The sequence below is a fragment of the Astatotilapia calliptera genome, chromosome 16, assembly GCF_964374335.1.
Source record: "Astatotilapia calliptera chromosome 16, fAstCal68.1, whole genome shotgun sequence".
Lineage (NCBI taxonomy): Eukaryota > Metazoa > Chordata > Actinopteri > Cichliformes > Cichlidae > Astatotilapia > Astatotilapia calliptera.
Genome location: NC_137437.1, coordinates 26,530,015 through 26,541,957, shown reverse-complemented (window position 1 = coordinate 26,541,957; position 11,943 = coordinate 26,530,015). Strand labels below are relative to the sequence as shown.

Below are 11,943 nucleotides of genomic sequence, written 5' to 3'. Positions count from 1 at the left end.
CGGTAGTCAGGCGGTAGATAGCATTAGCCGCCTTCGTATCCCAACCATAGGGCCTTTGTTTGCAGTGGACCAAGACGACTTGGAAGGGAAACACCAGCTGAATAGTGTGATCTCTTAGCAGAGATCAAAAGGGGGATTGTGAGAAAGTATTTGAGCAGGTGGCATGTTTCAGTTCCCTTATGATGTGCAGAGATAAGGAGTAGGTTGTAAAGAAGAACAGAAAAGCAGGAAACTACAGAGGAACAGTTGGGGAGTGTACCCTTCTATGTGAATGTTTGGGGGTGTGTCCTTGGGTTTGGTTGATAAGGAAACAACATGTATTCTTTTTATGACTTGTTTTGCTGACTGTAGCGAGCATGAGGGTGGGCTCACCTGTAGCCCCTGTGACTGAGCATGTAAGCTAAAGGTTGCAAGATGCTTGTGTTACTACTAGATAACTATAGGGGCAGTCCCTTAAGGAAGCGCCCAGAGCCTTTATAATGAACAGACTGAGGAGTTGCTGCTCAGATCCACTGCTGTGGCTGCATGTAGTGTGATCTCTCAATGCGCATTGGTAATAAAGCTTTGATGAAAGGATACTTCAGCCTCATCTGACTCTTCTTCTCCAGCTGCATTATTAAAGGATCGGTGAGGTCGAGAATTGAACCTCAGCAACCTCATCCTCCTCTGTGTTGCAGCTATAAATATTAGCAGAAGCTTATTTTTGTCTTGTTCAACCTGGAGGGAAGCAGCTGAGTTTATTGTTATGAGTTCTTAATATGTAAGAATCTGTGTAATTGAATCTTAAATCGTTTAAAGTATAAAACTACTTGCTGTTTGTTTTTGATTGCTAATGTGGACATTGTACAACAGGTGCAACAGCTGTTGAGAAGGAACGTGACATAATCAGGTAACATGTGTGTGTAAAACAGCATTTGAACGGTATCATAGTAGAAACATTTCTTGGCAATTTATACCTGGTCGTTGTATTGCTGTCTAGCAAATGTAATATATATTATTGCTGACCTATCTTTGTCACTGTGGGATATTATGGAGAAAATGGAAAACTCAAGTGAGATTGTGTCATTTGTGCTGTCTGCTTTTGAAAATGTTGGAGAGTTAAAATACCTTTATTTTGTAATAATACTGGTCTGGTATGTCTCTATATGTGTGGCAAACACACTCCTTATTTTGGTCATACGTGTGGACAGAAGGCTGCATGAGCCAATGTATATACTTCTTTGTAATTTATGTGTGAATGAAATAAATGCCAGCACATCACTGTATCCTCTTTTGCTCTCACAGATGTTTTCAGACAGCCACGAGGTGACTGTGCCGTGGTGTTTTCTGCAGATGTGTTGTTTGTACACAAGTGCTTCTGTTGAGCTTTGTAGTTTAGCAGCCATGGCCTATGACAGATATATCTCAATCTGTCATCCATTACGCTATAATGTCATTATGAACACAGAGAGAGTGTTTTTGTTGATTCTGCTTGTGTGGGTGTATTCATTTCTTAGTTTTATTTTCTCATTTTCATTCATCTTCAGTTTGAAGTTTTGTGAAAATATTATTCACAACGTGTATTGTGACCACCAATTAATAATTAGACTTTCGTGTTCAGTTTCAATCCAAAGCTTTATTTCTGATATATCCTTCGCAACTGTGAGTGTTTTCATACCCTTCAGTCTCATTTTAGTCTCTTACATGAAGATTTTGAGAGTTTGTCGAAAAACATCGAAAGAAAACAAGCAGAAGGCTGTGACTACTTGCACCCCTCAGATCATCTCTGTGTCAAACCTGTTTGTCGGGTATATATTTTACTTTATTGACTTCAGGTCTGTAGTTTCTCAGGTATTAGATGAAGTTCATATAATTTTGCCTATGTATGTCCTCATTTTTCAACCAATGCTCACCCCATTTATGTATGGATTTAATTTACCAAAGATAAGGCAATCATATCAAAGGTTTCTCTTAAAGAGAAAATAAATGTCTTTGTTCAGCAGATTTACTTATATTCACAAAATAACCATGCAATTAATTTTTTTAAGTTCTTTGCAAAGAACTACTTGGCAACATGTAATTTTTCTAAATTCTAAACACAGCAATTTATTAAAAAGTCCAAAATTGTGTCTTTTTTTGAATTTATTTAAAATAAACTAACAGGCTCATGTAACCCTCTATAGTATTGTATTGCTCTTAAGCAGGAAACCAAATTTTGGTTCTTACACTCTCCTTAACATCGTCACCCCAGAACAGTGAGAGAGGGAATATATATGCAGACAGATCATGCTCATGATACCATATACCAACGTACAGCAAATGCACACAAGATCTTTTCCCTGGATGCAATGTTACTCCAAAGGCCAAACAACATAATTGTGATATTCAATCCCTTTTCATGAAGTTCCACATAGAACACAGGAACACATAGGCCTACAATCACAAATGCAGACTAACTCATGCATGAACACACACACAAAAAGAACCCCAGTTATTTTTGTTATAAGAAAATCAAGGAACCGGGTTTCTTTGCCTAGTGCCAGTTCCAGAATTGGGTGACACAGTGGAGCGGATTTGCCCTCGAGTCAGTACATCCATTCCACTGTATCACAGAGTCTGTTGCTATCTTGGTATTTTAAATTAAAGTAAGTGGCACTGCCTCCTCGTGCAGGTGCCGCATTCACCTGCAATAATGCTGTAATTCCAAAGTGGTTGCTGCCTGTAGTAATGGTAATCCCTGAATGAGATAGTGGGCACTACATTTCACTATATATTTAGACTAGGTCTAGTAGGACAAGCATAATGCAGTTATAAAATCAGCTAAAGAAAATGTTCTGCTCTTCTCCCCTCTGCTCTTGTTCCCTTTTCTGAGAGGCAGTGGGGAGGAAGAGCATACAGCCTGATCCGGTGGGGAGGTGTGGGAAGCCAGATCGGGCGCTCCCCTTCCAGCTCTCCTTCCTGCTCCCTCCTAACTTACCTTACTTACTTGTTTTACTTCTCTCTAACACCTTTTCTGTCCCTTTGAAGAAATAAGGCTCCATGAATGTTAAAGAGGTAAGTATTTCTCAGTTGCAGTGAATAGAATAAACTGTAGAAAACTAAACAGCAGAAAGAAGAAGAGAAATAACAATTTTAACAGTGTAGGGGATAATGAAGGTAATTCCTTCCACAACCAGTCCAGACAATCTTCTATACTAAAGAGGAGACATCCGTTCCTTCAGTTGTTTTTAAGTTTTTTATAAGTGCTCAGTTTATTCACCAAGTTCAAAGGTCTGCATCTCTAATGGGGGCACTAATGTTTATGAAATTGTGGAACTCATCAGGAATGTTATTATTCATGATTAAAGGTGTAATGATACCTTTGGTGATAAAGGTTTTAGAATGAATGAATGGTATGTGCATCTACAGATGAGAATTTGCATGTGTGTAAAAAAGATTTGTGTTTGTAAAAAAAATATTTACACGAGTTACAACTTTTTTTTGTTAAGGTCTGGTTACAGATACAAAGAAAAAATAAAAAACTCTGCGCTCAGATTCTTGGCTGTGTGTGGATTTCAACTTACAAGTACAAATTTAGACCCGAATTTTCTTCCTTTCAGCTGATTGATCAATGTCATGTCAATCACAAATTTAGCACTCCTTCAACAGCCAAACACATCTGTTCGCTGATTGGATTGTTACATTTGTGATTGATATGACATTGGCCAATCAGCTGAAAGGAAGAAAAATCGGGTCAAAATTTGCAATGTGTGAGCTGTCAGTAAATGAGATATCTTGTGTGAGATAAGAGCACCTTTGTAAATAGTTGTTTAAACATTGCTTGTAATTGTGTATTCACTGTATATATTGAGCACTGCAGCAGATTTAGTAGGAGTGAGAAGCCCTTTTTTGTTGAACCCTTTTTCTCATGTTTTTGACAAGGGAGTGTAGGTTAGAAAATTGTCTTTTGTTCGCATTTGTTTTAAAAGGAAAGCTTAAGGAACATTAGAAATCTTTCTGTTTGTTATTTTGGGCACAGCTCATGTCCGAAGTAAATAAATTGCTGCTAGCACCTTCAAGCGCCTTTGCTGACCTTTCTCAGGAGTGGTTGGAGCGCGGAGTTGCACCTTCATGTTGGGTCCCGGTTACTCCTAGGCCGGGACATAACACCATGCGGGACGCGTCCCTAGAAATGCTATTAAAGTCTGCCAGAAGTGAGAGTCTAGGATCTCGCTGACTGGGCCTCTGCTAGACATTCCCAGTGCACCCTTACTATACACTTGAGTGTGCCTGGTCTGTCCAGCATCCTCCCCCCCCCCCCCCCCGCCACCTGATCCAACTCACCACCAGATGGCAATCAGTTGATAGCTTAGTGCCAATCTTCACTCAAGTGTACAGAACATACAGAACTGAAGATACAATTACAAAATCAATCATCCTGGTCCCATGTGCACCCTATGGACAAATGGTGGTTTGCACATTCATCCAGTAACCGAACACTGTTCAGGTTCAGGTCAGGCAAGTTTTAGGCTGTTTCAAAACATTTGTGGAGAAATTTGAATTCCCTTAATAATAAGAAAAAAGTTATCTTCTACAATACTAAAGACTTGTAATAACTGATGTGTTGATGTAATGATTTTACAGTGTATCTGTCATGATCCAGAGTTTGTGACTCCGTGTTTATGTTTTAGTAGTTATTATTATTCTGGGTTTTGTTTTCATGTTCCTATGTGTTCCCCAGTCTGTGTGAAGTTTGTGTGTTGTGTCATTGCGTGTATGTCTTTCGATCGTGGCTCAAGAGTTAGGAGTTCGCCTTGTAATCGGAAGGTTGCCGGTTCGAGCCCTGGCTTGGACAGTCTCGGTCGTTGTGTCCTTGGGCAAGACACTTCACCTGTTGCCTACTGGTGGTGGTCAGAGGGCCCGGTGGCGCCAGTGTCCGGCAGCCTCGCCTCTGTCAGTGCGCCCCAGGGTGGCTGTGGTTACAATGTAGCTTGCCATCACCAGTGTGCGAATGTGTGTGTGAATGGGTGGATGACTGGATATGTAAAGCGCTTTGGGGTCCTTAGGGACTAGTAAAAGCGCTATATAAATACAGGCCTTTTACCATTTCCTGTTTTATTTTGAAGGTCTGCGTCTTATGTGAGTGTTTTCAGTTTGCCTCCCGAGTCTCGTCACGTTAATCACTCCCAGCTGTGTCCCCCACCTGTGTGTGATCTCCCTGTGTTCTCTGAGTGTTTTTAAGTCTTGTCTTCTGTCTTAGTCGTTGCTGGTTCGTCTGTGTTGTTTCCCCTTGGTCTCCCTGTGTCTCTCAGTATGTATTTCCCCGGACCTCCCTGCATCTTCGTTTCTGGTTTGTTTTGTTAGTTTTACCCAGTTTAGGTTTTCCAGTTTCATGTTCACCCACCATTGCTGTTTGTACCCACTCCTGTAAATAAATACTCACCTGCACCAGAGCTGCCGCCTTTTGGGTCCTTTCTACAACTCCACACGTCTGCCACACCGGACGTGACAGTATCTTATTTAAAACAAACAAAAACTCAGGAATATCTGTCAAAAGAAAAGCATGCCACCGTTTGTCCCTCCTCCTCCTCCTCCTCTGTGTTGCAGCTATAAATATTAGCAGAAGCTTATTTTTGTCTTGTTCAACCTGGAGGGAAGCAGCTGAGTTTATTGTTATGAGTTCTTAATATGTAAGAATCTGTGTAATTGAATCTTAAATCTTTTAAAGTATAAAACTACTTGCTGTTTGTTTTTGATTGCTAATGTGGACATTGTACAACAGGTGCAACAGCTGCTGAGAAGGAATGTGCCATAATCAGGTAACGTGTGTGTAAAACAGCATTTGAACGATATCATAGAAACTTTGCTCAGCTATATTGATGTCTGGTATTTCTTTCTAATGAATATAACATATCATTATTACTGATCTATCTTATCCACTGTAACATATTATAGAGAAAATGGGAAACTCAAGTGAGATTGTTTCATTTGTGCTGTCTGCTTATGGAAATATTGGAGAGTTGAAATACCTTTATTTCATAATAATACTCGTCTGGTACCTCTCTATATGTGTGGCAAACACAGTCCTTATTGTGGTCATACGTGTGGACAGAAGGCTGCATGAGCCAATGTATATACTGCTCAGCAATTTATGTGTGAATGAAATAAATGCCAGCACATCACTGTATCCTCTTTTGCTCTCACAGATGTTTTCAGACAGCCACGAGGTGACTGTGCCGTGGTGTTTTCTGCAGATGTGTTGTTTGTACACAAGTGCACCTGCTGAGCTTTGCAGTTTAGCAGCCATGGCTTATGACAGATATATCTCAATCTGTCATCCATTACGCTATAATGTTATTATGAACACAGAGAGAGTGTTTTTGTTGATTCTGCTTGTGTGGGTGTATTCATTTCTTAGTTTTATTTTCTCATTTTCATTCATCTTCAGTTTGAAGTTTTGTGGAAATATTATTCACAGCGTGTATTGTGACCACCAATTAATAATTAGACTTTCATGTCCAGTTTCAATCCAAAGTTTTATTTCTGATATATCCTTCGCAATTCTGAGTGTTTTCATACCCTTCAGTCTCATTTTAGTCTCTTACATGAAGATTTTGGGAGTTTGTCGAAAAACATCGAAAGAAAACAAGCAGAAAGCTGTGACTACTTGCACTCCTCAGATCATCTCTGTGTCCAACCTTTTTTTTGGGTGCATTTGTTACTTTATTGACTTCAGGTTTGTAGTTTCTAAGTTACCAGATGAAGTTCGTATAATTTTGCCTATGTATGTCCTCATTTTTCAACCTATGCTCACCCCATTTATGTATGGATTTAATTTACCAAAGATAAGGCAATCATATCAAAGGTTTCTTTTTGAGAGAAAATAAATGTCTTCGTTCAAAATGAGGTTGGAGAATAACATTCAGCATTCATATTATGGGTCAGAGACATATTTGAATTCACACCAATGCAATTCTTTATTTTAAAATTATTTTGCAAAAGCTACTTTGCGACATGTAATATTCCCTGGATACTAAAGAAAACAATTTATTAAATACTCTAAAATTGTGCCTTTTTATGAATTTATTTAAAATAAAGTACATATATATATGCAGAAAGATCATGCTCATGAACTTATACCAACGTACAGCAAATGCACACAAGATCTTTTCACTGGATGCAATGTTACTCCAATGGCCAAACAACAGAGATGGAATATCCAACCCCTTTTCATGAAGTTCCACATAGAACACAGGAACAAATAGGCCTACAATCACAAATGCAGACTAACTCATGCATAAACACACAAACAAACAAACCCCAGTTATTATTATTACTATTATTATTATTGTAACAAGAAAATCAAAGAATTGGTTTTCTTTGCCTAGTGCCAGTTCCACACCTACAATAATGCGGCAGCTACAGGTGACTGTAGTTCCAAAGTGCTTGCTGCCCGTAATAATGGTAATCCCTGAATGAGATAGTGGGCACTAAATTTCACTATATGTTTAGATTAGTTCAGGTAGGACAAGCATAGTGCAGTTATAAAATCAGCTAAAGCAAAAACTGAGGTGTGGGAGGCCATGGAATAAGATGTAGGGCCTACTGGGTGCAATTTTTGCAAAATTTAAGTTCACTCAGGAGAAGAAAACAGTCCTCTACTCAGACAGAGAATAGTGCTGGTCGGGTGCCACTTACTTTAATTTAAGATACTAAGATAATAACACACTCTATGAGGGCAAATCGCTCCACTGTGTCACTCAATTCTGGCTGTCCGGACAGGATTTGACCAACCTGCAGACAGCAAACAAACAGTGGGCCGACTGTTTAGCAAACACTTCCTTTTTTAATCTCCACGAGTGGCTCTCACACAGAAAGTACTGAACTGGACAATAGCATTGTCCCCAAAAGAAAAGTATGTCAAAAAATATGTCTTGTCATATATGCTTCATTTAAGGTGTTACCTGTTCTGTGAATTAATACTGGTAGGGGATAATGATGGTAATTCCTTCCTTTGCCATTTTTATTAGGAAATGTGAGATTGTGTCGAGCTGACACAATAGCATGAGCTGTTTATAGCACGACAGACACCAACCAGCAGCCACCTTACAGCCACAGATGGAAGCTGCAGCCTCAACAATGGAGGTGTGGAATATTACATTGAGCCCAGTTGGACCAAAAGTCTTCTTCCATGGTCTCACAAAACCCCTTCCACTCCTACATTTTTGATTTAGAACTTTTGTTAGAACTGGACACTGCTTGGTTTGCCAGAAACATTCTGCTGCCTCAGAAGTCTAACAGACTCAATTCAGTATACACTATCTGGTTTGGAGATTACCACCACTACAGGCAGAAACTACCTTGCAGCCACAATTTTGTGCAGCTACTTGAACATTGCATGTGTAGAATATGGTCCACTCTGAGTCAATGTCCTCAGCTTTCCTTGGAAAACTGTTGAAGTTCTGCTGCAGGTGGGAGTCAAAGATGTCACAGGCTGGTGCTTCTGCCAGGTGTTCCCAGCGCAACCTCACTATGTTTAGGTCCACCAGGTCTTTCCAGCATCCTCTCTGTCAATTTATCCTAATCACTACCAGGTGGTGATCAGCTGACAGTTCAGGTCCTCTCTTCATCCTAGAGTACAGAACAGCAAGTAAATTTGAGCTGCATGAAGGGAGTAAAACAAGCATTTTCTCGGTCTTAGCTTAGCCCCTCTATCTTACAGGTGTCGGGGTGCTCGGCCTTTTGTTACACACAAAACAAAATAAAGACGAGAAGTAACAAGGGCAAAACTAAACTAAGACCTAAACTGGAGAAAACTACAATTGACTGTGACAACTATGAAGATGATGTGGAGCAGGAACACGAGTGAAGCTATGAAGTATAAACATGAACCAGAAACATGAACATACCCTGAACCGAAAGACGACTTGACGAGGAATTTTACTTTTATTTGTTTAATTGTTTACTAAATGATTGAGGTGTAAAATAAACTGCAGTGGAGTTTGAAAACAAAATATGGTTGTGTGTGGTTGGAGGATGTGTTTGTGCTGGGGGAGGTGCAAAGGGGGGCCTAGCAAAAAAAAGTTTAACCACTGACATAGAATAACCTAAACTAAACTCAAGGCAACCTGATAATACTACAAGAACTACAAGAACCTTTCAATATACCTAAGAAATCACAAATATAACAATAAACTCAAAATGCGGGGTCACAGACCAATCCGCTGACATAGTGTTTCTGTGCTCAGTCTCCCTTTTGTGTTTCCATGTTGCTCTTCTTGTGTTTCATCTCATCTCCCCATTTGTCTCCCTGTTTATCCCTGCTCCTGTGTCTTGCCCGTGAGTCCTGCGGTGTCATGTTCATTTGTATTAGCTGTGTTCCGTGTGTATTTCCACTTCCCTTTTCACCCTTGTGTGTATTTATGTGGTCTTTTGTCATTCATTCTTTGTCAGGTCATCTGAATTTGGGTCCTCCTCTTCTCTCCTCACGATTTTCCATGGCAGATTGTGACAACATGATAACATGCAGTGCTGACGTTCCCGGGACTGGAGCAAATTCTCTTATGATAAACTACCCAACATGTGTACCTTTGGTCTCAAAATTTGTTCTTTGGGTTAGACCTTCCTCCCAGTTTTCTTTATTTAGGACCACCACTGCAGCGGCATCCAGTTGAACAGCAACTCAAAGAGACAACAGAGTGAGGCCACCTAGCGCAGTGCAGACATTACATGTCATGTACTGGTCATTAATGCATCCCAGAGCTGGCAGTTACTTGCCTTCATCCAGCTAACCAGGAAACAATGGCAGCGCTCCTCCAGAGAGGCCCAGTCAGTTTGGATCACCTTACTTAACATTATTAATGATAAAGCTTTATAAAGATTTTAGAACAATGAAATGTCTCTTTGGCTCTTGGAGGAGGCGGACGCATCTTTCACCCTCTCCCTCCCTCCTCTTCCCTGCTTCTGCTTCAATGTCTTTGTCTAGTCTCGTCTAACTCTAACCCTCAAAGAGTTTCTCAGTCTTGTTCTCTAAAACCTAAAGAATTATGGATTTGATCAACTGGTCCCGTAACGGAATTGACACCTTCCTGGGCTTGGGAGAGCCCGACTGTCTACTGACTACTCAATGGTCGGTTGTGTCGTGCATCTGGCAACACTTTCAATGGAAGACATTGAATAATATCTACCAATTCTGAACCACGGTAACAGAGTTCTGGCTGATTGGAGCTGGCTCAGACCTGGCTTATCGAAGAACAAGTAGCGGTTACAGCTGTTCAAAATCTCATAAGGCTGGCCGACATGATAGACGATTGGCAGGGCTGTGAGTTCTCAGACTGTGTTTTGAATGCAATATGGATAAGATCTTGGAGAAGCTCATGGCTCTGCAATATGGATAACATCTTGGAAAAGAACAACGGGAATTGAGAGAATTGGTGACCAGTGATGGACATTAGACCAACTGTAAAAATTGGATGCAGTTGTTCGCACTAAACACAAACATTCACCATCTTCACTCATGTGGCTATCCCACTGGCGCAAGCTGCCAAGGTCGAAGCTGACTGGACCAACAAACTTCTCCATGATAACAGGATTGTTGTCAGAACTCTTTGTCACTCCTTCAAGGCCGCCTGGGTCCACTGGAGACTGTTTACCTTCGCTTAACCGGGCCTGGTGACACTTTCTCTCAGCTGAACACAGGATACACACACACACACGCACACTGATACTGATACGCCCTCACTATAACCATAGCTGGACTGGCCATTGGGCATACCAGGCATTTGACCAGTGGGCCAATGGTGATTTTTCGTTTTTATGGGCCGATGGTTTTTTTCTTTTCTTTTTTTCATAACGGTATAAACACTGAAAGGTGGTGGATTGGCCAGAAGCTGGGAGATGTGTAAAAATAACTTAATTGTTTGGTGGTGGCTATTGCGGAGCTTCCACAGATTCAGTAACATTAGCAAGTGTTGGAGGCGAGATGACAGAAAGGTGAGGCAGGAGGAGGAGAGACCCGAGGTGGCCGCCGGTCTGAGTATCAGGGGAACTGAACTTCAGGTGAGAACTTATGACCTGCAGTCTATCTGGGTCAGATATAAACCAAGTTTAGGTGGAGTTTATTTTCGTTATGCTGACTTTTTACAGTCAGTTACAATAACTCGTACTGCGTACTAGCTAGCACGACGGAGTTGCTATACAGCTGGGTGGGTGCTATGATGTTACTGATAGTGAACTTTATTTTATCTTTAAGGTTAGTTATTAGAGTTGCCAACCTTCCTGTAAAAAAACGGAATCGTCTCGTATCCAGAGAAAATATTACGTGTTTCATGTTGAGCTGAAAAGGAACACAGTTTGTCCCGTACTTCAGCTACAATGAAAAAGACACAAAGCTGGACTTATTCTGTGTCTTTATGCTGCACAGCTGTTTCTTATTCTCTTATTCTATCCTCCTCTCTCACCTGTTGTTATTTCAATCATGAAACTGATTAACGATCAGCTGATCGGCTTTTCTTTCTTGTTTGTTTATCGCCCACTTCGTGCCAGAAAGAAGAAACCAGCGGATGTCGCGCTAAACAACAGCAGCACTTTTAAGCTTGATCAGCTGTTGTTAGAATTTATTTAATATAAATTTCTAGTATCAGCTCATGTTTGCTGGAGCCACAGCTATAAAAGCTGCTGGTCATGATATCGGTTTGGATATGTGGTGAGAGGGAAACATGAAGAGGAAACCAGGAGATGTCCTTACTGAATCATCAGAGCTGAACAGGTGATGGAGAAACAGGTTTACCTTTTAGGTGACATGAATGAGTTGAAGGGAAGATATGAACTGTTTCTGAGAGACAAATAACACCAGGATACGAGCTGACAGCTGGTAACAGTGCAGGGGCGGGTGTAGCAAAGTTTTGCCAGGGGCCAGGGAAAGGGAGGCACAAAGAAATACTTTCTTATTCTCATTTAAAATGTCTCGCTTTTAATAAATAATTA

The 11,943-nt window shown here is 40.6% G+C and overlaps 2 protein-coding genes across 2 annotated transcripts; both read left to right on the top strand.

Annotated features, from left to right (window-relative positions):
* The first annotated feature begins 1,038 nt into the window (after window positions 1–1,038).
* Window positions 1,039–1,965, top strand: LOC113008346 (olfactory receptor 11A1-like). Its single transcript, XM_026145706.2, has one exon. The coding sequence runs from the start codon at window positions 1,039–1,041 to the stop codon at window positions 1,963–1,965; it is 927 nt and encodes a 308-aa protein (XP_026001491.2).
* A 3,953-nt stretch (window positions 1,966–5,918) lies between these two features.
* On the top strand, window positions 5,919–6,845 carry LOC113008371 (olfactory receptor 11A1-like). Its single transcript, XM_026145736.2, has one exon. It carries the CDS (start codon window positions 5,919–5,921, stop codon window positions 6,843–6,845), a length of 927 nt encoding a protein of 308 aa, XP_026001521.2.
* The last annotated feature ends 5,098 nt before the right edge of the window (window positions 6,846–11,943 follow it).